This window comes from Mustelus asterias, chromosome 29 (genome assembly GCF_964213995.1).
Source record: "Mustelus asterias chromosome 29, sMusAst1.hap1.1, whole genome shotgun sequence".
Lineage (NCBI taxonomy): Eukaryota > Metazoa > Chordata > Chondrichthyes > Carcharhiniformes > Triakidae > Mustelus > Mustelus asterias.
Window position 1 is genome coordinate 3,173,478 of NC_135829.1, and position 26,172 is coordinate 3,199,649.

A 26,172-nucleotide genomic window follows, 5' to 3' on the forward strand; every position below is an offset into this window, starting at 1 on the left:
TGTAATCACTAATAGCTTCTGACTGAATCAGAAGGATTTGGCTGGGAGTGGTACAAGTTAGCTGGGCTCGCATCTTGTGGCTGTTCAAAAGTAGTTCTGGGATAAGGAAAACAAAATAACACAGACACACACACACACACATACGTACAGACACACCCAGAGAGAAAGAGTCAAGCATTATCTACCTATCCCCATGTGTGGGGTATAAAGGCTTCGTTTTTTAAAAAAAAATGCTACGTTGCATTCAGTGATTTTGGGCCCACAGATTTGACCAATAGTAATTTCAGGTTCTTCTGAATAAGAAAGTCAAGAAGTGAGTTTTACAGCTCTCGTTCTTTAATAAGCTGTGGGCTAGTTGTTCATAAACTTGTTTGTACAACCATACAGATATATTTAAGAAATATTACACAAATTGCACTTTATACATAAGATGGCCACCCCAACTGCTAATGTCAAAATACAGAGTTGAAACTGTACAGAAACCTCATATACTTTGGGCTGTGTTTTACTGAACAGTTTATATGAGTACTTATTATAGAATATGACACAGGATAATATATCCTTTACAATCAGATTTCTTGAAATATACAGTCATGAGCATACTATAAGTTACGAGAAGCCCAGCATGCCTGTTCCAGTGATTGTTACATTCAATTTTGTTCCTAACCTACTCCACATATACCCCCTTTGTTCAGGAAGTTACAATCTTACATCACGGAAATAAATTTTTTTTTTTTTAGAAAAAAAAAAGTTAAAATAAAATAAAATTTTAAAAACAAAAAAGAAACATTTGTGTTTACAGTGAGTTTTAGAAACCAGACTAAAAATTCTTCAAGTTCTCTTTGCTTTTAATACTGACAATTCAATAAAAGATTTTTCTTCTGGGCTGAATTTAAAGGACCAAGTATGGTTTTGGCTTACCTACACTATCGTCATGCATCGCAGTCGATGAGGTGTAATGTCACTGTACTGTCGGGTTCATGCCCGCGGCTGCATGGACAAATGTCGATTTGCAAGCTCAAATGTCCAGTCAGGTTGGTCCCTTTTCTCCAGGCTTCCTAAATTCTACACACCCAGGTAGGAGCAGCATTACTTGACCGGTAAAGTGGTTCCTGAAACCCTATAAAAATGTCAGACGTAGTACGCATGGTTAACGCTTTTTTTTTGTACACAAGACATTTTGGCTTACATTTCCCGGTGGCTACTGGCTGTTCTGACAGCAGTGCCCCTCGGTGAGAAGTGCTGTTGAGTCTGATTGTAAGCATCTAGTCTTTTGTGATTTCTGCAATAAGCTCTCATGACAATCTCTGTCTGCGCGTGTCAATGGAGTGTGATAACGGTTTAGATCCACTTATTTCCTTCAGTCCATTTGGAATGAGTAGATTCATCAGTCCCCTCGTTCTGGATGACGGATTTCTGGACAGCAAGTGCTTCTTCAAGTACGGCCTCCTTGCCACAACCCTCTGGACTGCAGATACCCTCGACGACCCTCCAGAACAGCGACCAGCAGCTGTTTAAATGAATCCATCTGCAGCCCAGATGCTTCTCAGCATACCCAATAGGTAGTGCGGAGATTTCTCAATGGTTAAATGGTTAAGGCCACAGCATAAACCTTCCGGCAGGTTTTTGAAAAAAAAAAAATGGATAGAAATCACTTCCCTTTGTCATTCCTTGAGGCATTGATGCCATCGATGAGGATTGGACGTATTGCATGTGGTGTACTGAGATAGCAGCAACCAGAAGGAAGGAGATGTGTAGGGATGGATGAAAGACCTCTACCCAATTAGTATGGAAACCTTTGAAAATCCTTGGCCTCACACCATGAACTCATTGTTCCCAAACACTACTAGTGGCTGGGGGGCACCAAAGTCAGGGTCAGCGCTGCGCTTCTTCCCTGTGCCTGAGGCTCCATCAGTCGTGTCTTTGGGCTTCTGCGCTGAGCGCTTCAGCATCTTTAATTTTTGTTTGCCCTTTTCTGGATTGAAGGTACCTCTGCTCGTAAACTGCGGCCTCTCTTCTTGAACTTTGGACTTGCTATATGCCCCGTCTCCATCTGCTCTTTGCTCGGCGCTGTTGGCGACGGTGTGCGTGTGGTAAAATGCCGGCGAAGGTGACTTTGAACGAAAACGGAATCGTCTTCCTCCCTGAGGTAGACAAGACGATGAAAGTGACATTGGAGGTGATGAATGAACAGCTGAATCGGCTGACTCTACAGAATCGGTTTTCTTTCTCAGTGGTCTCCTCAGCCTGTTCACTGCTTCAGGTTGGCGGTGTCTGATAGAACTGAGAGCCCTTTCTGTTCAGGAACAAAAAAAAGAGAGACCCTTAGGTCGAATAAATGCTATTACAGTTATCTATCGGACTGATTCTGTTGCAGCAATCTCACAATAGCACAACTTAATCTCTGAATACTTTGATGTAGTTAACACATTTTCCCATCTTGTCCCTGAAGAGACTGATTCTAAACTAGGGTACCGATTCATTGGCATCTCATCCAAGTTGCCATTTTTCCTGCTGTCCACTCCTAAATAATGGGTGGAATTTTAATGCCCCAGGATTGGTGGCAAGGAGCAGGTGTTATTCACAAAGGTCAAAAAACAGCAATCACAACCCTAAATCATTTTAATGGTGGGCTGGGGAGCGCAACAAAGCTGTTTTCTCAAAGTGGATCCAGAATGGAAAAGGAGGAAAGAATGGCTGGGGTGCCCTTCCTTCAGTGGCCCTCAAGCTAGCCTGTTTCTCACTCCTTGCAATTGGCACCATGGTTAAACCCCACCCCACGACTGACCCCTACAATCTCTCCACAGTACCTCCCCTCACCCATCTCTCGGACTCCTGACTGAACTCACTGCCACCCCAATCCAATCTATCCAGCCACTCTGGGGGCCCACAAACCGTCCACCTCGCCCCTCAACCCTCGATTTATGTGGTTTGCAACCCTATCCTTGTCCATTCTACTCCGACATTGGTACTTTTCCCACTCACAACCTCTCCAACCCTCTTTCCACGCAATGGATGCTGCCTAGTGCCTCATGCCTAGCCTGAGTCATGCCTACCCACTCAATAACCTGTCAATGGGGCTTGCTGCTGGTCAGAGAACGGAACCCAAATTTAAATCAAATTTAGCAATAGCCCTTTCCACCCTCCCAGTAAAATAAAGTACTGAAATCATATTTCTTTCAAATATGAACTGCTAATAGGCTGCATGATTTCAAGAGAAAATACAAGACAGATCAGTTACCAGAACGCTCTGAGACTGCTCCCTCGGAATCCATGTTTAAATTTTCAAAGCTGTCTGCTGTTCCGATAGATGCTTCTGACTCTAGAGTTTCGTCATCTGAAGCTCGCGGTTCAAGAGCAAGCATTTCAAAAGTCAGTTCCTCCCTGCAGAAAGATACCATTCCTTTTTAAAATGAGGCAACGAGCCAAATATTAAAGGCATGTACTAAAAATAATCACAATTAATTCTTATCAATTCATTATGCCAGGAGGTTAAAACTACTTCTTCTTTCAGTACTTGAGGGGTCAATGAGATTGCTTCCTTGCGTTGGTGCTTGAGCTGTCTCCATGTAGAACAGCAAACAGAATTCTCAGTGCGTATGCAGACTGGCTGTAATGGTTTGATCTCTGCACACATGCTCGACACCAACACCATACCATTGAGACACTTGCAGTGAGCTATATTCATCTGTCTTTTTCTAAATTTATTTATGGAATGTGAGCATCGCTGGCTAGGCCAACATTTATTGCCAATCAAGGGGCAGCACGGTAGCGCAGTGGTTAGCACTGCTGCTTCACAGCTCCAGGGTCCCGGGTTCGATTCCCGGCTCAGGTCACTGTCTGTGTGGAGTTTGCACATTCTCCTCGTGTCTGCGTGGGTTTCCTCCGGGTGCTCCGGTTTCCTCCCACAGTCCAAAGATGTGCGGGTTAGGTTGATTGGCCAGGTTAAAAATTGCCCCTTAGAGTCCTGAGATGCGTAGGTTAGAGGGATTAGTGGGTAAATATGTGGGGGTAGGGCCTGGGTGGGATTGTGGCCGGTGCAGACTCGATGGGCCGAATGGCCTCCTTCTGCACTGTAGGGTTTCTATGTGGTGGTGAGCATTTTCTTTAGCATGGCCACTCCACCCAACCTGCACATCTTTGGACTGTGGGAGGAAACCAAAGCACCTGGGGGAAACCCACGCAAACGTGGGGAGAACATGCAGACTCCGCACAGACAGTGACCCAAGGCTGGAAAAGAACCAGGGTCCCTGGCGCTGTGAGACATCAGTGCTAATCACCGTGCGGTTGGATGTCTGCTAGTGAGAATCACAGCCTTGACACAGAAGATGTCTCTTTAGTACAGGAGAGAACTACAGGCAACAAAAGGACCCCAACTGAAACGATCAGAAAAAAGCAAATTACTGCGGATGCTGGATTCTGAAACCAAAAGAGAAAATGCTGGAAAATCTCAGCAGGTCTGGCAGCATCTATAAGGAGAGAAAAGAGACTTTGACAAAGGGTTATTTGGACTCGAAACGTCAGCTCTTTTCTCCCCTTACAGATGCTGCCAGACCAGGTCAGATTTTCCAGCGTTTTCCCTTTTGGTGAACGGATCGGAAATTGGGAGGCAGGTGGCTTTTGGAGACTCCATAACAAACATTTCTCATGGCAGAAAGTTCTAGTACTTGCACTCAGCGATGTGACTAGAGTACATGATGGACAATATTGAACACTGTTGTATTTAAGAATATATTAATGCATCTGACTCACTGCACCCAAGATTAAACAATACCAATCAATAAAGAGCACCGAAGGTGAAATTACTAAACCAACATTATTTCCTGGTTTTAACTTAAGCAGACATAATAGTTGCCTTGACCGCAGTGTGGGATGTCACCAGCTCACGTGCCTCTTGGGATGGGTGCTGGACCCAGCTATGCCCCAAATGTTTTGTGCCTCTTACTTTTCTTTTTGTAGGGTCTCTATTTGCTCAGTTAGTGCTCTCTCCTCCTGCTGCATGGCTGCCTGTTGCTGCTCACTCAAGTCCATGTCAGGTGACTCATCAGCACTTGTTGTTTCTTCAGGAACGTCTACAACTGATGGCAGTCGCACTCCAACTGGAGAGGCAGGACTGCCGTAACTCGAGCGGCGAATTCGGCCTTTTCCCTGCAAGGTCACAAAGAACAAGGCATACAGTCAGGCATCAGACTGGCACTGAAATTCATACTTGACAAGCAGCAAGCTGTACATCCCACTGGCTGGTTGAATCAAACAGCATGTTCCTTCAGTAGTTCAAAACAGGCAGAGTACAGACGGTACTCAACCAGCCCACCCGTGCAAACCCCAAAACAAAATGTTGGTTAGAGGTGATTCAGTCAGTGGGCAGCCCCTGTTGAACAATCCTGAATGCGCTAATAACCAAGATAATCAGTTGAGTTTGTAACATGGCTCATAAACATTTACTAGAAGCAATATTCTCAATGACCCGCTCGCCTTAAACCAAAGAAATATGTTCAAGCCTTGCGCTAATTTTCTATTACCCACGAGGTCCGGGAGCCTAGAGTTTTCCACTGCTTTCTCCATCAGAGTCAACCTGCCAACCAATCATCACCCCTTTTCTCCTGTAGTTACAAGCTGTTGGACTTGTTTGAAATTTGGTATTCTTCCATTTGTCCTGATGAGTGCAAGATGAAAAGCTTTGACAACATGTGTCTCCTTTATATTTGCCCCCAAGTTTCTTGGCAACAAGGTTTGATTCTTAATTTCTATTCTAAATTGATTAAGCTGTGGTTTTAGAGTTAAACTTAAAAGTCAGATCGCTACCCAACTCTCACCAAAAATTAGGGCTAAACTCCAATGACGTCAAAGTCTACACAATGCCATTCTGTTATGAAGCATTCATCCACATTCTGTTTGGTACTGAAAAGCATCTCTCTTCTTTCTTTAATTAAGGCTTACAAAGTAAAAGCACCTAGGCCAGTGTCATATACAGACAGCTCAATGTCTTGCAGGCTGGGATGGGGGCAGGATGAAGTACTGAGGATGCAGCATAAGATGCACGAAAACTCGTATTAGCACTAGAATTTACAAGGACAATTGTATTGCGATTATTTTAAATATTTGATTTCTTCCTTTCAAAAATAGCTCCTTTCTTGATGACTAACCGTTTCAGTTTTGACCTCAAACAGCCGAGGAATTTGCTTACAGTTGATTTCATCCAAATGTAGAAAAAGCAAAAGCTGCAAATCCAATAACCTAAATACAACAGACAGGGTCAAGCTCTTGAGTTGGGGAGTGGTGCTCGATCACTGTTATGACAAACAGGCACCAGAGGTGGAAGGTTGCTTGATCTCAGGACGGATTCTTGAATCGGGAGTTGAGAGAATGTGATTTACCAGCAGAGCCTGAAGATTCTGAAAGCCAAGTTTCTTCTTAATTCATATCTCAATAATTAACAGCTGTCCATGCTGGCCACAAGGACGTGAAGAGAAACACCAGCATTTCACACGCAAACCACAGAAACCCAGCAACAAAACCACAATAGAGCCCAATTCCAGCCTGTTTCCACTCCAGCAAAAGGCCTGCTTCCTCATGCAGCGCAGAAAAAGGCCCTTCGGCCCATTGAGTCTGCACCCACAATAACTACCTTACTCGGAAGCATAGGTTCAAAGGTGATTAATAAAGGATGAGATTTGTACACACAACAGAAAAATCTAAAAAATACATATTGTCTAAAATTGTTGATTTTTTTTTAGCAAAGGAGACCATTCAGTCCATAATGGTGCTAGCTCCACCACAGAACCATCAGCTACCTGTTTTTTTCATGAGTGATCTCTCCATTTAATTGGGCAGTGCAGCTAATTAGTATAATGGCCTCCCACCTTTCTGGGACACTGGCTCAAATCCAGACTGATTAGTTGAAATCCTCATCCATCTTAAAAGATGTACATTAAATTAGTTTGTCTCACTCCAGTTTCTATTGAACACATGCCCACAGTCAAAGAATGCACCCAAATTTGGTGTTAAATTGAAAGACAAAATGGTGAAATCATGAGGGTTAGGGTTCAGTGCTGCTCATATACCATCTGCCCATGGAATATTCCAGAGCAAGTCATATCAGAACAAGGTAGAGAAATGTACAACTCGGTCTGTGTTAAATTATGATTTGAATCAGTTACCAGATGAATCTTAGCCTCATGGAATAAAACCTGACACCCAATATTCAGGCTAAACTGTAAAAATGGGAATTAAAATTCTCGAATAGTTTTCTATATTATTCAGGACGTGTGTTAAACATGGGCTTTGTTGCAGTGGTAAGTACATGCGCTGGAGTGGTTGCAGTGCTGACGTAATCTCTTTTTGAACAGCCATCACCAGAAAAAGGCAATCACTACACGCACATCACAGACAAACCATTACCTTTTTAGTACCATTCGGCTGCGTGGGCGGCAAAGAGAAAACATGAAAATTTTTCAACAAATCTCTTACGAAACTCATTTCCAGAGAGACGGAGAATGATTGTGAAATGGCACAGATATGGTGTGGGTTAAGATGATTCACTGCAAGCTTTCAACAATTTATTTCCAACCCACTCTTATTTTAGCGACGTACAATGGTGGGCATTGACGTTACTACTGCTCACTCTCACATCTGTATGCCACCAGGTCATGCCACCAACTCTTATTGCCCGTCACTGTTGGAGCAATCAACAACAGGCCGGCAAGATACAAAGCTGCCTAATATTTAGCCTATTACCCAAGTGTTTTTTTTTTGCGGCCTCATTCAAAAACGGACAAGGCCGGGTGAGGCTAATGATGCTCGAAGAGATAAACAATCATCTGAATCTCCTCACATTCATTGTGGACCGTGCAGAATTAACTTCCAGGAGCAGAAATTCATGCTCTAACTTGACAAACATTTTGGTAGATTGCATCTGACACCACGTTTCTTCAAAACTGCACATATTTCAAAAGCTAGAAGCTTACAATCCAACTATAATGGGCTGAGTGATAGAGATACCATTCCAAAAGCGAATGGTCTGATTGAAAGGTGGCCACCAAATATTAATGCAACAATGACTTTGCGAAGCTGGCTATAAAAATGAGAAGCACAAGCGTTAATCTGGCCCCTCTCTGCTGGAAAGAGATACTGCAAAACAACGCTAGACATTTTCAGAACCTGCCAAGACCACAAACTCAATGCTAGTTGGATGTTTAAAGTTGTTGGGTTGGCAGTTGAACCACAGAAATTTGCCTTTTATTTAAGGAGGGAAGACCACGTAAATTGAATTATGCATTTTAGCACCTGATTATATCATAAACTGAGATTGTTAATGCTTTAAAAGCCCCTGAAAGTAAAACAGAAAGGTGGAGCTCGAAAATCTATAATCACTTTACGTAATATCTCTGTAGAAAGAGATTTGCCACAAATACAAGCTTTTAAATAAAAAGACACACTCTGCTGAAATATACGAAAAAAGGATTGACCAGTAAGCAATAACTGATCCTGGACCTTGGGCAAGTTTGATAGGACTGTTTCAACAAAAGCTGCTTCGCGGTTGGTCCAATGCCATATTCCTGTTGCTGACCTGCATATGTTGTGTGTAGCCAGGAACAACCCTTGGGTAAACATGTCAGACTCAACGAGGCAGACAGCAGGAAAGAGGAAAAATCTTTTTACCCAGAGCGTGGCAACAGTCTGGAATGTGCTGCCTGGAAGGGGTGGTAGAGGCGAGTTGCCTCACATCCTTTAAAAAGTGCCTGGCATGTCATAACATTCAAGGCTATGGGCCAAATACTGGTAAGTGGGATTAGGTGGGAAGTCAGGTGTTTCTCGTGTGTCGGTGCAGACTCGATGGGCTGAAGGGCCTCTTCTGCACTGTATGATTCTAAGACCCAATTGTGAGTCCTTGCAGAACTCGCATGTCAGGAGCCAGTGCATCAGCACTCTGTTGCCTCAAGGGTCAGAGCTCATACAAGAGTGGATCACATATATGCACTGTCCAGCAGAAGTCACTGGATCAGGAGGACAAACAACTGAGCTTTCAGCTCCCTATTGGAGGGGTAAGCCAATTAAAGACTCCAGTTGCTGCCCAGCAGACCTGGAATTCGAATCTGGTATCTTTTTGGTCTCTATGGGCTCAGTTGCATATTGCCTTTTCCAAACAGACTGACAGGGGACACATACCTTTTTGAACTATTGCACTTGTAAGGTCATTTTATTTTACCGAGTTCTAAAATTAGGAGCAAGTTTAAATACTGTAAGCTCATATTATGGGTCTCTGCTGGCTATATATCATCACTCGCATTTAAGCAATAAAATGTGCAAGGTGTAGGTACAGGACTGATTCAAGATTAAACTGACTACTTTTAGTTACCACTTAATCCAGTGTGTAGATAAATACTTCGTAACAATTATACACACCGACTGTTATTTGACAGATATGACAACTAAGCAAACAAAGGCTGAAAATATGCCTCTACGGTGAATTAAGTGGCATCCAACAAGCAATACCACAGGCTTAGCAGATCACTGACTGCTGAAAAGATGGCATGATTCAGTGCAAGCTTTCTACCACTAAATGCACATAAGATCATAAGACATAGGAGCAGAATTAGGCCACTCGGCCCATCGAGTCTGCTCCGCTATTCAATCATAGCTGATATTTTTCTCATCCCCATTCTCCTGCCTTTTCCTCATAACCCCTGATCCCCTTATTCATCAAGAACCTAACTATCTCTGTCTTAAAGACACTCAATGACCCGGCCTCCACAGCCTTCTGCGGCAAAGAGTTCCACAGATTCACTACTCTTTGGCTGAAGAAATTCCTCCTCATCTCTGTTTTAAAGGATCGTCCCTTCAGCCTGAGGTTGTGCCCTCTGGTTCTAGTTTTTCCTACTAGTGGAAACATCCTCTCCATGCCCACTCTATCCAGGCCTCGCAGTATCCTGTAAGTTTCAATGAGATCCTCCCCCTCATCCTTCGAAACTCCAACGAGTACAGACCCAGAGTCCTCAACCGTTCCTCATACGACAAGCTCTTCATTCCAGGGATCCTTCTTGTGGACATGTTATTGACAACAAATCTTTAGAATACCTTCACCAAAGATCACAGCTAATTAATATCTAATTAATTTCCTTTCAGAATTTTGTTCAACTATCCGAAGGATCATAGTATGAGGAATGGATGACTCAACCACTGTACAAATGATGGTGTTAAGAATAGGAAGAATAGCTAGCGTCTGTGGTGAAATGACTCTGAAAATGACAGATTTCGCGTCTAGTCCACTCAAGTTAAATATTTTAGGTGTTCACACATTTGACCGTCACATTTTACAGGAAATCTGGTGACATTAACTGGTCTCTGTTGTTGCAGTGGCTTCTCATTCTTGTGAATTTTGCACACTGAAAGTTATAATTTGGAACTCAATAAAAAAAGTGATAATTTTACAGTAGCTTCTATAGTACCATCACTCCAGGGATGTACTCAATATCAGAGTCTAGACACCATTCCAAAGCTTGTTCACACTGTGGCAGAACCAAACTCTGATAGTTGAATACTCACAAAATGTAATTCTTGAAACAGCCAACAGAAGCAGAAGTGCGGTCAACTGCAACTGAAGAATATTTAAAATTGACACAGCCCCTATTTCTGTTCCAAGTCGACGCACAACTGGATCATTTCCCCAAGCTTGGGATAGAACGTCATGTAATGAATGGCATCATGGACAAGAATCGGTGATATGGTGGGAGAAATACCTACCGGAATCGAACTGCGATTCATGCTCATGAATCTAACCGCTATTATAACCGGTTTCTATAGTGGAAAGAACACGAAAAGTAGAGGATCAGGTTAGTTAGACCATGCATTCAACAGGGGCATGCAGACAGCAGGAAAGTAATGTGCTTTGTTTTGGGTTAGTTAAGAGCTTAATCATTTCCCAATTAAATTTAAGAATCAGTTGTTTGCATTCCAGAAGTTGCACACAGCAGTTTACTTTTATACCCTTCCCAATCCCAGTGAGTTGCTAGGATCTGGGATTTCACTGCTTGGGAGTGTAAATAGAGGCAAATCAACCTTGGCTTTCAAAAAGGCGGCTGGATAATTATCTGAAGAAAAGAATTCCAGGGCTACAGGGAAAAGACAGAGGAGTGGGGCTAACTGAAGCGTTTGTGTGGACAGTGGGCGTGGACAGGACAAGCCAAATGGTCTCCTTCTGTGCTGTAACCACGCTATGATTTTATCCCCACTTTTATCTCCTCTTTTCTCTGAGAATAATAGCATTTATTGGAGTGCATTTCTACCAGGTTTCCCTGGCGGCTCATCCAAATGGTCAATCTTCAAGTATAGTCACATGATCGTGGCTGTCACAAGGCTATGGAAAAGGTGGAGGGAATCTTTGCCAAGCCTGATTCTGGCTAACCTGATGTTTGCATGTGTACGCAGTAACAGAAGTCACTGGCCAACAATCAGGAATGAGAAGTGTCACTGACTTTTAACCTACTAAATCCAGGCTCCCCAAGTCCCACCCTATTAGAGATCAACCATCTCATACACACACACCCATCCACACACACGCACACACACACCCACGGGACTGTTTTGCAGAGCTTTTATACCCTAGGCCATCAAGGAAGATAAACTCTTTACAATTTCATTAAACATAAAACGTATTTGTATTAGTACTCCAATTTAAGCATTTCTGTTGTCACACAATGGTAATGTTTTGCAAATAATTATTTAACCCTCCAAAAGTTGAATGCACACCATGTTAGGAGTGATAATCTCACAACAGTTAGACAGCCAACAGGTAATGTTTAGGTTAGCATGCAAGGACAGCAATGTAATGAGTGATTTCACACAATTAAAACAGATGTAAGTACAAGAATCACTGAAAAATGCTCAGATAGAATGATTCCATCTACGAATGAAAGAGCTGAAAAGTATTATATATAAGAGACCTAATCAGAGATTGACCATCTGGCGGAAAAAATGATGACTGATCTTGCTGCAGTCCTGGCCTTTTGCAAGTCCAGAACTGAGTCAAGCAGGACAGTGCCACATATCAAATGAGACCAAATAAAGAAAGATGGATGTAAAAATACCCACCTCACATTTACACAAGGGATCAAACTGCCTTACACATGTAGACAAATTCTGCTTTATAGGTCTATTATCAACCCCAGTGTCACAAACGAGCAGTCGGACCCTTTTTTCACTAACTTACAGCTGCCTTAAACACCCAATGTGGGAATTCGCATTTCCCAGTCTGGTTTTCATTTGGAGTTATCAGACGGCCCAGTTGTGGCCAGTCACCCCAACTCACAGTGGAACATAAAGCTGAATTAGTTCATAGAACTAATTCATAGAAACCCTACAGTGCAGAAGGAGGCCATTCGGCCCATCGAGTCTGCACCGACCACAATCCCACCCAGGCCCTACCCCCACATATTTACCCGCTAATCCCTCCAACCTACACATCCCAGGACTCTAAGGGGCAATTTTTAACCTGGCCAATTAACCTAACCTGCACATCTTTGGACTGTGGGAGGAAACCGGAGCACCCGGAGGAAACCTACGCAGACACGAGGAGAATGTGCAAACTCCACACAGACAGTGACCCGAGCCGGGAATCGAACCCGGGACCCTGGAGCTGTGAAGCAGCAGCGCGAACCACTGAGCTACCGTGCCGCCCCTATTAATTGGATAAACACAAGAAAAAGGTAGATTACTGAACAGAATCACAGACCAAGTGAGAAAAAGAATGTCAGATCCTATTTTTGACGATTTGTCTCTCAATCTTTCAGAGATTGTTCCTTTGACATTTGGGGACGGGAAGTCACACAACAAGATTACGTCCCTTTAAGGAACAAAGGACCAGACACTGCTGAAAATTTATTTTCAACTGACCTTGTTCTCTGTTTGTAAAGGCTACTGAACCAAGTTTAATTTCTTTTAATGCGTTAATGAGCATCATCGGGTCACAAAAGACAGCTGACTGCCTGCCAAAATCACAGATTTAAGGGTATGGATAAAGCCAGAAAAATCATGAGATGAACAGAAGTTTCCAGTAATAAAATTTATTTCTAGGATGGAATAGAACAGATGCTGTGTGTGGGGTTCCCTGGCTACAAATAAACGAGAGCCATGGAAATAGGGCGGCACGGTGGTTAGCACTACTACCTCACAGCGCCAGGGACCTGGGTTCGGTTCCCGGCTTGGGTCACTGTCTGTGCGGAGTCTGCACGTTCTCCCCGTGTCTGCGCGGGTTTCTTCCGGGTGCTCCGGTTTCCTCCCACATTCCAAAAGACGTGCTGGTTAAGTGTATTGGCCATGCCAAATTCTCCCTTAGGGTACCCGAACAGGTGCCGGAGAGTGGCGACTAGGGGATTTTCACGTAACTTCATTGCAGTGTTAATGTAAGCTGACCTGTGACACTAACAAATAAATTTTAAGACTTTAATCTTTAAAAAATTTAAACTTTATACCCTACACATCGTGCCACAGATCACTGCTTTACACTGCTACTACAGATGTAGAAACATTATTGTGAAAAATGAACCTAAAGAAAAGATTTGAACAAGTTTAACAGCTAGTGTCATGGTGCAGACAGTTGTCAATGGGAATCTATTGGAACAGACTATTCCTGCAAGGGAGCATATTGAAAATACTGTTCGGTGTGACAAGACTGCCCTCCAATGTTCTTTATTTCCATATCTGGATGTTCAGATCAGACATTTATGCACTGCACCAACATCAACACACTGCCTTAAGACAGTGCAGAGAAGAGCAATTTAAAATGGTCAAGAATCACTCAGAACTCGACTGTGTATGGGGTGTGTCAAAATGATCACATTTTTCAATATTACTGTGGCATACTGTGAAACAGGCTTGTTCGTGTGTGCAGGGGTGTGACTTATTTGCTTAGACTGAAGACATTTAGACAGCAAAGATAAGACCAGCAAAATGGAATTACCTGTGAAAGCAAGTGTTTTGAAGGGGAAAGATGGGGACCAGTCAGCAGCATGAATGGGAATTTGCATTAGGGAGATAAAGGAAGTGACTGGAAGTTGACTATTGCATTTCAAAAGGAACATGTACAATGGAATGAAGCAAAGTATTAAATTTATGTTTACCCAAAAGTGGTGGCCATGAAAAATACCATGATAGACTTGTAAATTCTGAGAAAAGGAACCTCGAAAGGAAGGTAAAACAATAGAACAATAAACAATAGGTGAAAGAGAAAATATATATTTGAAGGTAGGTAGGAGACTGCATCAGTGGACATGAAACTGCCACCACCTTGTCGGTGCAGACACGATGGGCCGAAGGGCCTCCTCTGCACGGCATGGTGGAATTCTACCGCCGCGCTGGTCTAAAAGCTAGAAATTCCCACCTGACCATCAATGGCGTTTCACATTCACCCGCTAAAATTCCAGTGGAGAATTCCAGCCCATGATTCTATGATCCCAGAGAAAAAAGTGTGCACCAGCAAGACTTTGGAGACAAGCTTTGGTCCCAGTGTCGAAGAGGGAGAGAGAGAAAAGCCTGTGTAAGATTCTCCTAAAACAAGAGTGGATTTTGCAGTAACATTACAGGAATTCTATAGACTGAGATCTATGTGGGAAGTTGCTAAAAAGGAAGGTTTAGCTCCGAGTTAATCAAACAGAAATGTTTGTAGAAGTACTGTTAACTGTGTAAATGTAATCTTGTGAATTTAAGCTTCATTTTAAAAAAATAAAATAAACGTTTAAATTTAGTTTTGAAAATCTTCAAGTGGTTTGAAATTCTTTCCCCTGACTTCACATACCTTCTCATAAAGTTTAAGATTCAGGCAACCTGATATTTACCATCTGCCACATCTCCACAGGGGCATCACTACTCCAGGCAGTCGAGTAGGGAGTGCATTTATTCCCCAGGTCAGAGAGGCCTGGCCCTTTAAGAGTTGGCCAAAATAGCCATGTGATGTGACCCTTACTTCCCGTTTAACTCAATGATAACAGAATACAGCAACAAGTAGAGTGAATTGACAAGGAGAGAAATAAACACACAAGAAATGTCACGTTTCAGCTATGTCCAACAGAGCTAATGGAAAGAGGGGAAAGACATCTTGTGTAGAAATTGAGCTACATTGAGAACATGAGGAAAACCAAAATGACTATCTGAAAATGAACATCTTTCAGTTTGTTTAATCTCTGATATTAAAGAACTGACTGAGCCGTCTTATTTTTGTTCGAAGTTTAGCCTGTGTCTGCTGGCCTACAGGTAGCTCTAAAACTTCTCCCTGTACTTCATGCAATGACATGCTTAACGCTGCAGGTGTAGTACAAATGTAGCACATACAATTCAGTCAACAGGAACAAACTAATGCTGTTTGCAAAGTGTCCCAGAGGTTCAACAGATCCCTCGGCCGCTTTTTAAAAGATTGCACACCACACTGGATTTATACTCCACATGCTATCAGCTGTCAAACCCAAGTGGTATAAATTTACCTATCCAAGGTAGCCAGAAATCATATTGGGATCTAATGCCAGCTCACAACACCATTCTGAAGCAGTAACTGTACCTGCTGCTTTAGGCATACTCAGAGTCACAAAACAGCATTCACTCCTACCCTGTACTCTGCGTCACATCTCAAACACAGATATGGGAACACCACGAGACCACTCAATCTTTGATGGCCTTAAACACAATGACTTATTCACTTGAAGTTCACAGAACAGCGAGTACAGACATGCATGCTGAATCAGCACCACAGTGGGATGCAACAAAGATGTAACATTCAGATAGACAAATGAGAACAATGCACTAGCAAATGTTGCATACAGACAACCTGAGTGTACGAGAATTCCAAAGATAATGCAATTCTGTACATATGCAAATATGGTAGCATATTTCTTATGATGCATTACAATCAACCCAGGAAGAGCAATAAACAGGATAGCAGTGTCATAGGTCCATGTTTAAGTAGAAAGATCTTACTATTGAGCGCCGAATGAGCGACAATCTGTTCTTGGCTTTGTTCTCTGCAAACTCCAGGCTGCTAATGTCCTTCAGCCGCGCTCGGTACTTGTTCATTTGCTCCACAATAATCAATTCCACACACCTACAGGGAACGATAAAGAGGTTTTCTGAAATATTATGTTTATAATAAATCTGGTAAAGGAATACCAGAATGTTCAAGAACAGGGAAAAGAAAACAATTCCATTACATTTAATCAGATAACGCTACCTATGTACCTTTTCACCAAATGGCTCAATCACTTATCTTGCTTCAGAAAGGGGGAGGTGATGGCCTAGTGGTATTATCGCTAGACTATTAATCCAGAAACTCAGCTAATGTTCGAACCCGGGTTCGAATCCTGCCGCGGCAGATGGTGGAATTTGAATTCAATGAAAACATATGTCTGGAATTAAGAATCTACTGATGACCATGAAACCATTGCCGATTGTCGGAAAAACCCATCTTGTTCACTAATGTCCTTTAGGGAAGGAAATCTGCCGTCCTTACCCGGTCTGGCCTACATGTGACTCCAGAGCCACAGCAATGTGGTTGACTCTCAACTGCCCTCGGGCAACTAGGGATTGGCAATAAATGCTGGCCAGCCAGCGACGCCCATGTCCCCCATATGGCATGCTTGCCTTTATAGGACGGGGCATAGAGTATAAAAGTTGGGGTCTGATGTTGCAGATGTATAGAACGTTGGTTCGGCCGCATTTAGAGTACTGCGTCCAGTTCTGGTCGCCACACTACCAGAAGGACGTGGAGGCTTTAGAGAGAGTACAGAGGAGGTTTACCAGGATGTTGCCTGGTATGGAGGGGCTTAGCTATGAGGAGAGATTGGGTAAACTGGGGTTGTTCTCCCTGGAAAGATGGAGGATGAGGGGAGACTTAATAGAGGTGTATAAAATTATGAAAGGCATAGATAGGGTGAACGGTGGGAAGCTTTTCCCCAGGTCGGTGGTGACGTTCACGAGGGGTCATAGGTTCAAGGTGAAGGGGGGGAGGTTTAACACAGATATCAGAAGGACATATTTTACACAGAGGGTGGTGGGGGCCTGGAATGCGCTGCCAGGCAAGGTGGTGGAGGCGGACACACTGGGAATGTTTAAGACTTATCTAGACAGTCATATGAACAGAGTGGGAATGGAGGGATACAAAAGAATGGTCTAGTTTGGACCAGGGAGCAGCACGGGCTTGGAGGGCCGAAGGGCCTGTTCCTGTGCTGTATTGTTCTTTGTTCAATTAGATTGTTGTTTTCCTGGTAACTTATTCCACAATTCAAACTTATGGGCAAAAAAGACGATCAAATTATTTTTCTAAACTCTCAACTTAATTTTAAACTGATTTGAATTCTGTATTTGAATTTTCCTTTAATTTTGTCTATTCACTTCAACGAATCTCCTTGCCCCACCAATCATTTCCCTGCCTACTCCCAAAATGACAGAAGGAATTATACTGTCAAGTTGGCACTGATATTGGCAAGCCAGAGAACAATTTGCTTTAATCACCAGATCTCCAGGGTTTTCTACTTCAGCAACCAAAAATTAAAATCTGGATTCAAAGCAGACTTCAGTTTGCTTCATTCAGATTATGTTATGATCTGGATTATTTCAGAGTTGTTGCACCCAATGTCTAAGACAAAAATAAAACGCACTGGTGAATTCGAATTTCGGAAATTGTTGGGACATGAACTTACCCTATCCAAGTTTAAGGAATGTGGCTTGATCTCTGTGATAATGACTTGTGACAACTGGCTTCATTGGCAATTATCTTACCCTTACACCAGGGAAATTACAGGTTCAATCATCATTTAAAACAGACATTTCAATGAAGTAGCGCTGGTGAAAGAAAGGACTCACTGATTTGCATTTTTTTTTACTCATTCGTGGGACATGGGCATCGCTGGCTGGCCAGCATTTATTGCCCATCCCTAGTAGCCCTTGGAGGGTCAGCCACATTGCTGTGGCTCTGGTGTTCACATGTAGGCCAGGCCAGGTAAAGACGGCAGATTTCCTTCCCTCAAAGACATTAGTGACCCAGATGGGTTTTTCTGACAATCGACAATGGTTTCATGGTCATCAGTAGATTCTTAATTCCAGATATTTTTTTTATTGAATTCAAATTCAACCATCTGCCGTGACGGGATTCGAACCCGAGTCCCCAGAACATTAGCTGAGCTTCTGGATTAATAGTCTAGCGATAAAACCACTAGGCCATCACCTCCCCTTACATCACATTTCATCACAAACCGTTTTGCATTCATTGGAATCATTTATGACGTATAATACAGGTAAAATTGGAAGCCATTTTCAAAGATGTATCCAGGAACAATCTGTCTGCCCTGAGATCTAACAAAGATACCACTGCATCTGCAACCAGCACAAGGGGTCAACCTGAGCAATGATTACTCCCAAAATTTCTCCCATAACTAACTTGCTTTCATGGCTCCAACACTGCACTATTATAACTTTTCTGTAAAAATGTTAGAATTGACATTAAGAAACGGAAACATTCTTACGCAGTGGTTTTTGAAATATCTTGAACACTTTGTAATGGGTCAGTGGTGTCCGGACATCGAATAATACATGGAGCAAAGACGATGGCCAGTGCGTTTGAGGACATCCGGTTGGTATCTTCTTGTAGTGCAATTCTAGAATTTTAGACAAATAATCAGAGTGGGGGAAGGGAGAGACAAAGAGAAACAATTGTGAGAATCAGTCAACTTTGCCACTTCTCCCACATCAGTCTTTGAACCATATACTTACCTCTGCAATTTCAGCAAATATATTTCTATTAAAAATTTTTAGTCCAGCACTGAATCATTTGCTTTCTGTTTGACTCTCACCAATACACAATGTTCAGTGTACAAGGTGGTAAGTGAAAATCTATCCTTTTAATTGAAAGGGTGAAGGTGGAGGAAATAAAACACTTAAGCACTTTCCAGCAGTTGATTGCACAGTTGTTTGGGGGCCAAGATGCTGGATTAATTTTAGAAACAACTAGATGAAGAGATGGAAAGGCAGTAAGCTTGTCATTCTGGAATAGCATGAGCAAATTGTCTGACAGACCTTCTTCATGGAAACTGAATTTGCTCAGACGCAAATAGGTGTTTATTTTTAAATCAATAGTCTTCCATATGTACAAGCGCAGAGAGAAACATGAACCGGATCCAGAACTCTGCACAATTTCCATTCTAAATCATGCAGGAAACAGGAGTTCAAACCAACCAGCACAGAATGATATTTGAAACCAAATGCACATCAAATAATTACCTTACGAGATGAAAGATGAGTCTTTCTAGAGTATTGATGTGAGTCCGTGACAATTGATCAATTATGGAGTACACGCCCCGGATTATTTCCTTTCTATCTTGTAGACCTGTGATTACACAAAATAATTTTTACCTCACCCAAAGCCACAGTTCAAATACATTGCAGTTAGAAAATACACAAAGACTTCGTAGCAATTTGTAATTTTGGTCAACATCGTTTACTTGTATTTTGAAGTGCTAACCACACAGAGAAAGAGAGTTCCAAGTTGCATTCCTGCTTTGTGGGTAAGCTAATTAACTAATGCACCAGTTGGATATTACAATTAGCTTCAGCACGTGTGGGTTGGGAAGAGGACAATGAGCCAAAATTCCCATCCCTGATCATTGTCATGTAACTTTAGTGTGGAAGCACACATGTAGATGTTAGGGTGAGCATCGAGTTCAGCCAAATTTAGAAGGAATTCCCTTATACTTCATGTTGATGTGGAGATGCCGACATTGGACTGGGGTGGGCACAGTAAGAAGTCTCATAACACCAGGTTAAAGTCCAACAGGTTTATTTGGAATCACGAGCTTTCTGAGCACTGCTCCTTCATCAGGTGAGTGGCTCACCTGATGAAGGAGCAGTGCTCCGAAAACTCGTGATACCAAATAAACCTGTTGGATTTTAACATGGTGTTGTGAGACTTTTTACTTCATGTTGAGTAACCTGCTGGCACTCAAAAGGAATTGGCCACTTGTGGTGAGATACAAGAGAGCAGTTGACACAAGTAACAACAGGCCTTTCAGGAAGGAGGAAGACACAGGGGAAGAGAAGAAACATAAGCTCTGACAAAGGGTCACCCTGAATCGAAGAGTTGGCTCTGTTCTCTCTCCACAGATGCCATCAGACCTGCTGAGATTTTCCAGCATTTTCTGTTTTTATTTCAGATTCCAGCATCTACAGTATTATGCTTTTATCTTGTATAAGATGGATTATATCCGATCCAGGGCAACACGTGGGTTAGAATGTGTTTCAAGACAGCGACTGCAAATCTTGAGCATTTGCTACAGTTACCTCAACCCGGCCTTAAGTGCAACGATGCAACGGGGAGTGCAATGTGTATACTTTGGTGAGACCTTGATCACACATGTGATCAAAAAACGACACATTCATTTAGTGCCCATCATACCCCCCAATGCTCTCTAGAAGCGCATCACATAAACTGAACTTTATGAAATCGAATAACCTCTTAGTGAGGGAAAAACAAGTAACTGAGCCAAAGTGATATTTCACATTAGACCAGAAACTTATTTATTTTACAAAGAACAAAGAGAAGCACAGGAACAGGCCCTTCAGCCCTCCAAGCCCGTGGCGATCATGATGCCCTAACTAAACTAAAAAAAAACCTTGTGTCCTTACTCGGTCCGTATCCCTCTATTCCCTCCCTATTCATGTACCCATCCAGATGCCTCTTAAATGTCGCTAATGTGCCTGCTTCCATCACCACCTCTGGCAGCGCGTTCCAGGCACCCACCACTCTCTTTTGACTAAGCTTACACTTTCCCTTGTCATCCATTGTTCCCCAATCCTGCCATGTGGGCGGCATGGTGGCATAATGGTTAACACTGCTGCCTCACAGTGCCAGGGACCCGGGTTCAATTACCGGCTTGGGTCACTGTCTGTGTGGAGTTTGCACGTTCTCCCCGTGTCTGGGTGGGTTTCCTCCGGGTGCTCCAGTTTCCTCCCACAGTCCGAAAGACTGTGCATTGGCCGTGCTAAATTGCCCCTCAGTGTACCCGAAAAGGCGCCGGAGTGTGGCGACTAGGGAATTTTCACAGTAACCTCATTGCAGTGTTAATGTAAGCCCACTTAAATAAATAAAATAAAAATTTCTATCCTTCATTTTTGCAGGGACGTGCCTGTCCTGCACACAGAGGGAACTGATCACTGCCGTTAAATGGTACACTACGAGAAAAGGTCCTGCTACGAGCAGAATTCATTTTTTTGCCCACGTATTTTGCATGCTGCTGAAATAACTGAATTCATTTATATGATTCACTCGACACAACTCTTGCTTACCCATTGCTCGCAGAACCTCATCGTAGAGTTCAAAGGTCATCAGAGGATTAGGGAGGTCCCTCAGCCACTGTTTGAAAACACTCGCAATGACGTGAATGTTATACTCGTCCAGATTCATGCTGTTAATATCTGCGGGAAGATATCCCAGTCAGTCCAGAAACAGAAAGAGCGGGTAGTTTTTGCTGTCCCACAAATAGAAATAGAAATGTGAACTACCCAAGTCTCACAAAAAAAAATCATTCTTGGGATGAAGGTGTTGCTGGCAAGGCTTGAACTAATGCTGCACATCGCCAGTTGTCATTGAGATGATAATGGTGAACCTCCTTGAACATGTAGTCCATGTGGTGAAGGTACATCCACAGTGCCTTCAGGTGGGATGTTCCAGAATTTTTATATATCATTGTTGCTGGGTCAAAAATGTACCCCATCATTATCAGCATAAATATTATGATGTTATTTACAACCCTTGGTAATATTCACAAGACTCTAGTACAGAAATATTTATTCTACTGTGTTAAATGTGTGTCAGATTTAGTTTCAAGTTTACTCGGAGCCATTCACCACTGCAGAACAAATCCCATTCACCAGAGCTGCGGGAACTTGCCAATGTACCTAACTTGGGAATCTTCCCTACCTGTGTCCAGCCCCTGTTTGAGCTCCTTGATCTTGTTGGTCGATCCAGACTTCCTATAGATTCCTTCGGTATACAGGCCGTGCATTTCAATGTAGTTGATCAGCTTTTCCACCACCAGCGGAACTGACCTCTCATCGTTGGTGAGTCGGGAGACCTCCACTCCAAACTGCCGAGATGACAGCTCAGGGTCATACTACACAAGAATGGGAAGACAACTGTGAGACAACGGCAACCGAAAGTAACAAATCCCTATTGTTCATGTGTCCCAGCTGGTAGAATTTACACATTCCAGCCAAGGCCACACATGTTTCTTCAGAAGGAATTCTTCAAGTGCAGACAATAAAAATATAACAAAACTTACTCCAACTTATAAATCAAAGAAAGGGTTTAATAAAGAAACCTCATTACTCCAAGCTTGGGGCCTCACCCTGGGCCAATCCAAGTCCCCCACAATTCCCAACAGGTTCTTACTTATAGTGAGTCAGCTGACCATCACGTCATTCTGTAATTGGTTCCATGGGTCAGCTGACTCTTACAGCTTGTTACCATTGGTCACATTACATCCGATACAAAGCTGTCACCGGTTACATTCTAACAACACATACTGTCCAGATTAGTTTAAGACAAACGGTGAAACAGAATCTCATTTTCAGGGAAGCACTCTTCGCATGTGGCAGATAGAATCTAATTTGGTTTGGTTGATCAGAAGTAGATTTATGCGTGGGTTTCCTCCGGGTGCTCCGGTTTCCTCCCACAGTCCAAAGATGAGGAGGTTAGGTTGATTGGCCACGCGAAATTATTCCACGAGACCACGAGACAAAGTATTCTTTTTAGTCTTGGCTGTAGTAGATAAAGTTTATTTATTGTCACAAGTAGGCTTACATTAACACTGCAACGAAGTTACTGTGGTAACGGAGTACACTCAGGTACACTGAGGGAGAATTTAGCATGGCCAATCCACTTAACCTGCACATCTTTCGGACTGTGGGAGGAAACCGGAGCACCCGGGGGAAACCCACGCAGATACGGGGAGAAAGTGCAGGCTCCACAGAGACAGTGGCCCAACCTGGGAATTGAACCTGGGTCCCTGGCGCTGTGAGGCAGCAGTGCTAACCACTGGGCCACAGTGCAGTATAGGATTGAAGCCTGCAAGTACCAGCACTCTCTATAGACATGCTTCTTTATTGCTGTGTAGGAAGGGTGCCAGCATGGTGCTTTATCACAATAAAGGTGAGATTCTGCCATACAGCCGTACTCAAAATTATTTTTAAAAATCCTATCGGTACTCTCATGGCAGCTGAGACCATTTTTATTTGTTAAGTCATAAGATGCCATCAGGTTTCTGTCCAAAGGTTGGAAAACAGCTGGAATTTCACTCATATTAGTGGAAACCAGGAAAAGGTTTCACTGGACTCCCAGACTTCCATTCAGTGAACGAAGGGTTGTGAACGAAACCCAATCAATCACTCAAACCAACCTCCCATCCATTGACTCTGTCTACACTTCCCACTGCCTCAGAAAAGCAGCCAGCATAATCAAGGACCCGACGCACCCCAGACACATTCTCTTCCACCTTCTTCTGTCAGGGAAAACAATACTAAAGTCTAAGGTCGCATACCGACCGACTCAAGAACAGCTTCTTCTCTGCTGCCATCAGACTTTTGAATGGACCTACCTCGCATTAAGTTGATCTTTCTCTGCACCCTAGCTATGACTGTAACACGACATTCTGCACGCTCTCCTTTCCTTCTCTATGAACAGTATGCTTTGTCTATATATCGCGCAAGAAACAATACTTTTCACTGTATGCTAATGCATGTGACGATTATAAATCAAATCAAAATCAAATCACCTTCTTCCATCAGGAAAAAGGTACAAAAGTCAGAGGACACGTACCAACAGCTTCTTCCCTGCTGCTAACTGACTTTCGAATGGACCTACCTCGCATTAAGTTGATCTTTCTCTACACCCTAGCTGTGACAGTAACACTAAATTCTGCCCTCCCTCCTTTCCTTCTCTATGAACGGTATGCTTTGTCTGTATAGCGCGCAAGAAATAATGCTTTTCACTGTATACTAATACACGTGACAATAATAAATCAAATCAAGTAAAATCAAAAAGGACTGCACCCTGAACATAATCCTTTAAAAAGAAAGTTCCCAGGATGCACGCAGTGTAAGGATGTACATGTTCCACATTCCTAGCTGTCATGACAAGGTGACAATGGGCCTTCGGTATCACAGCAATGTTTCAACAAATTAGTGCTGCTTTGGGGGGGCAAACAGTTATACACCAGGACAATATTGCTTTCATGTCTCACACTGGTCGGTTGGACAGTTTTATGCTCGGGTTCCAGGTCTACATGAACTGAATCAAAATTGTCCGAACTAATTTCACTTATAATTAACAAAGAAGAGGAATCTTTCCATTAATCAATCAAGATTGGATTTCAACCCAAAACTCTAAAATCCATTACTGATACAACCCACACTTTGATGAATTTCTAATGCAAGTAAGGCAATTTTAGATATGCCTATAGCATATGTCACAACAACACCTGCAGGTTGACGGTAATTACATATTTTTTACGCAATTGGCTAAGTTTAGGGCTTCTTTTCTTAGCTGTTAGCTTTTTCTATGCAACAACAGATGGTTTGAAATTGATGTATATGATCGGATCACGTCAATGCACATTCTATGAACAAAAAGGATGATTTTAAAATAACTTTCACAGAGCACTGCACAAAATAGTTTGTGAAACTGTGCTAATTCAAGACTCCTTACCTTTTTGGAGCATTTGATAGTAGTTTTCAAGCAGCACTTCCTATGGCAAGCATATCTACACACTGAAAGAGAGGTGGAGAAGGGGTCTAAGTCACAAAATTACATGCATATCGTAGATGAACAAGATGTGGAGTTGCCGGCTTTGGATTGGGGTAGGCACAGTAAGAAGTCTTACAGTACTAGGTTAAAGTCCAACAGGTTTATTTGGTAGCATAAGCTTTTGGAGCGCCGCTCCTTCATGAGGCACTCATCTGATGAAGGAGCAGTGCTCCGAAAGCTCGTGCTACCAAATAAACCTGTTGGACTTTAACCTGGTGTTGTGAGACTATTACCTGTATGAACAAGTAAAAAGGCATTTTTATCAAAAGTTAATTTTGAAAGATTTGTCATTCATTTGACCAGACTGCGTTTAAATGGACTTCAAACAATGCGTTTAATTCCCCACTGTCTGATTAGAGGTTTGTGCCATTATCCCACATGCATCCATAAATAGATAAAATTGGATATAATTGAATATTCTGGTTTTTATCCAGTGAAAGGAAGGCAAGTGGAATAGTTCCATCCAGCAGTCATAGAGTTCGGGAATGAGTCACCAGGGTAGGGCAATAGATCGTTGAAGTTGACGTTGCAAGTGGTCCTTTGGAGACAATTAAATACATTTCGAGGGAAAGGCAGACCAGGGAATATGGTGAGAACGAAGGGGTTTATCTTAAAAAAAAAGTAAGGATTTGTTTGATCCCAAAGGTTTTGCCTGCTCTTCAATCCTGACGGATTATCTCGAGGAACTTACATTTGCAAACACAGGCTCTGTCCATCATCCAGATCAGGGAGGAACAGCACTCACAGTAGGTGGGAATACTGTACTGTGTCGATTTGAAAATGTGGCCATTGTACTCCTCCACCTGCAATCAGACATATCCATCAAATATCTCAGATTGTTGGGATAGCGATTAAAATATAGGTTTAAAAAAAAAATGCATGCATCAATCCTATTACCACCACAAAAAAATTAATCCCAGAACACCTACTACACTGGAACTAGAGTGACATAAATTTGAGAGAAGGAGAGGGAGCATTAAAATATACTTCAGATTTGTACTATTTCAACATAAATAGAATGTCAGAACACATTCAGATTTCAATCCAAAACGTTGCAGCTCTCGAAACACAAAATCGAACATTGGATTAGCCCACAAACAAATGTATGTTTGTATTAGATTACATGCTATAAGTGTGGCCTCCCTTAACCTTCGACAGTAGTTTAGTCATCCTTTGCCAATATAATAATTCTTTCCATAATCTACAACGCTGACGAAATACTTGTCTGGATGGGTGTAGCTCCAATAGCGCTCAAGAAGCTTAACACCATAAAGGGACAGAGCAGCTTCCACCACCTAATGTACCACATTCAAATGAGGAAACCCCTACGTAATTAA

General features: G+C 42.6%; 1 protein-coding gene across 3 annotated transcripts in view; it reads right to left on the reverse strand.

The window, feature by feature from the left end:
- Positions 1–228: 228 nt before the first annotated feature.
- Positions 229–26,172, reverse strand: part of myo9aa (myosin IXAa) — a 298,687-nt gene continuing 272,743 nt past the window's right edge. For all 3 annotated transcript variants that reach the window (XM_078199938.1, XM_078199939.1, XM_078199937.1), the window contains 10 exons: positions 25,527–25,638; positions 24,737–24,798; positions 21,953–22,145; positions 21,319–21,447; positions 19,258–19,363; positions 18,504–18,635; positions 15,964–16,087; positions 4,946–5,148; positions 3,242–3,384; positions 229–2,296 (listed from right to left, as the gene is read on the reverse strand). In XM_078199938.1, coding sequence (XP_078056064.1) covers positions 1,815–2,296; positions 3,242–3,384; positions 4,946–5,148; positions 15,964–16,087; positions 18,504–18,635; positions 19,258–19,363; positions 21,319–21,447; positions 21,953–22,145; positions 24,737–24,798; positions 25,527–25,638 — 1,686 coding nt within the window. In that variant the 3' untranslated portion in view covers positions 229–1,814. The remainder of the gene's footprint in view (positions 2,297–3,241; positions 3,385–4,945; positions 5,149–15,963; positions 16,088–18,503; positions 18,636–19,257; positions 19,364–21,318; positions 21,448–21,952; positions 22,146–24,736; positions 24,799–25,526; positions 25,639–26,172) is intronic.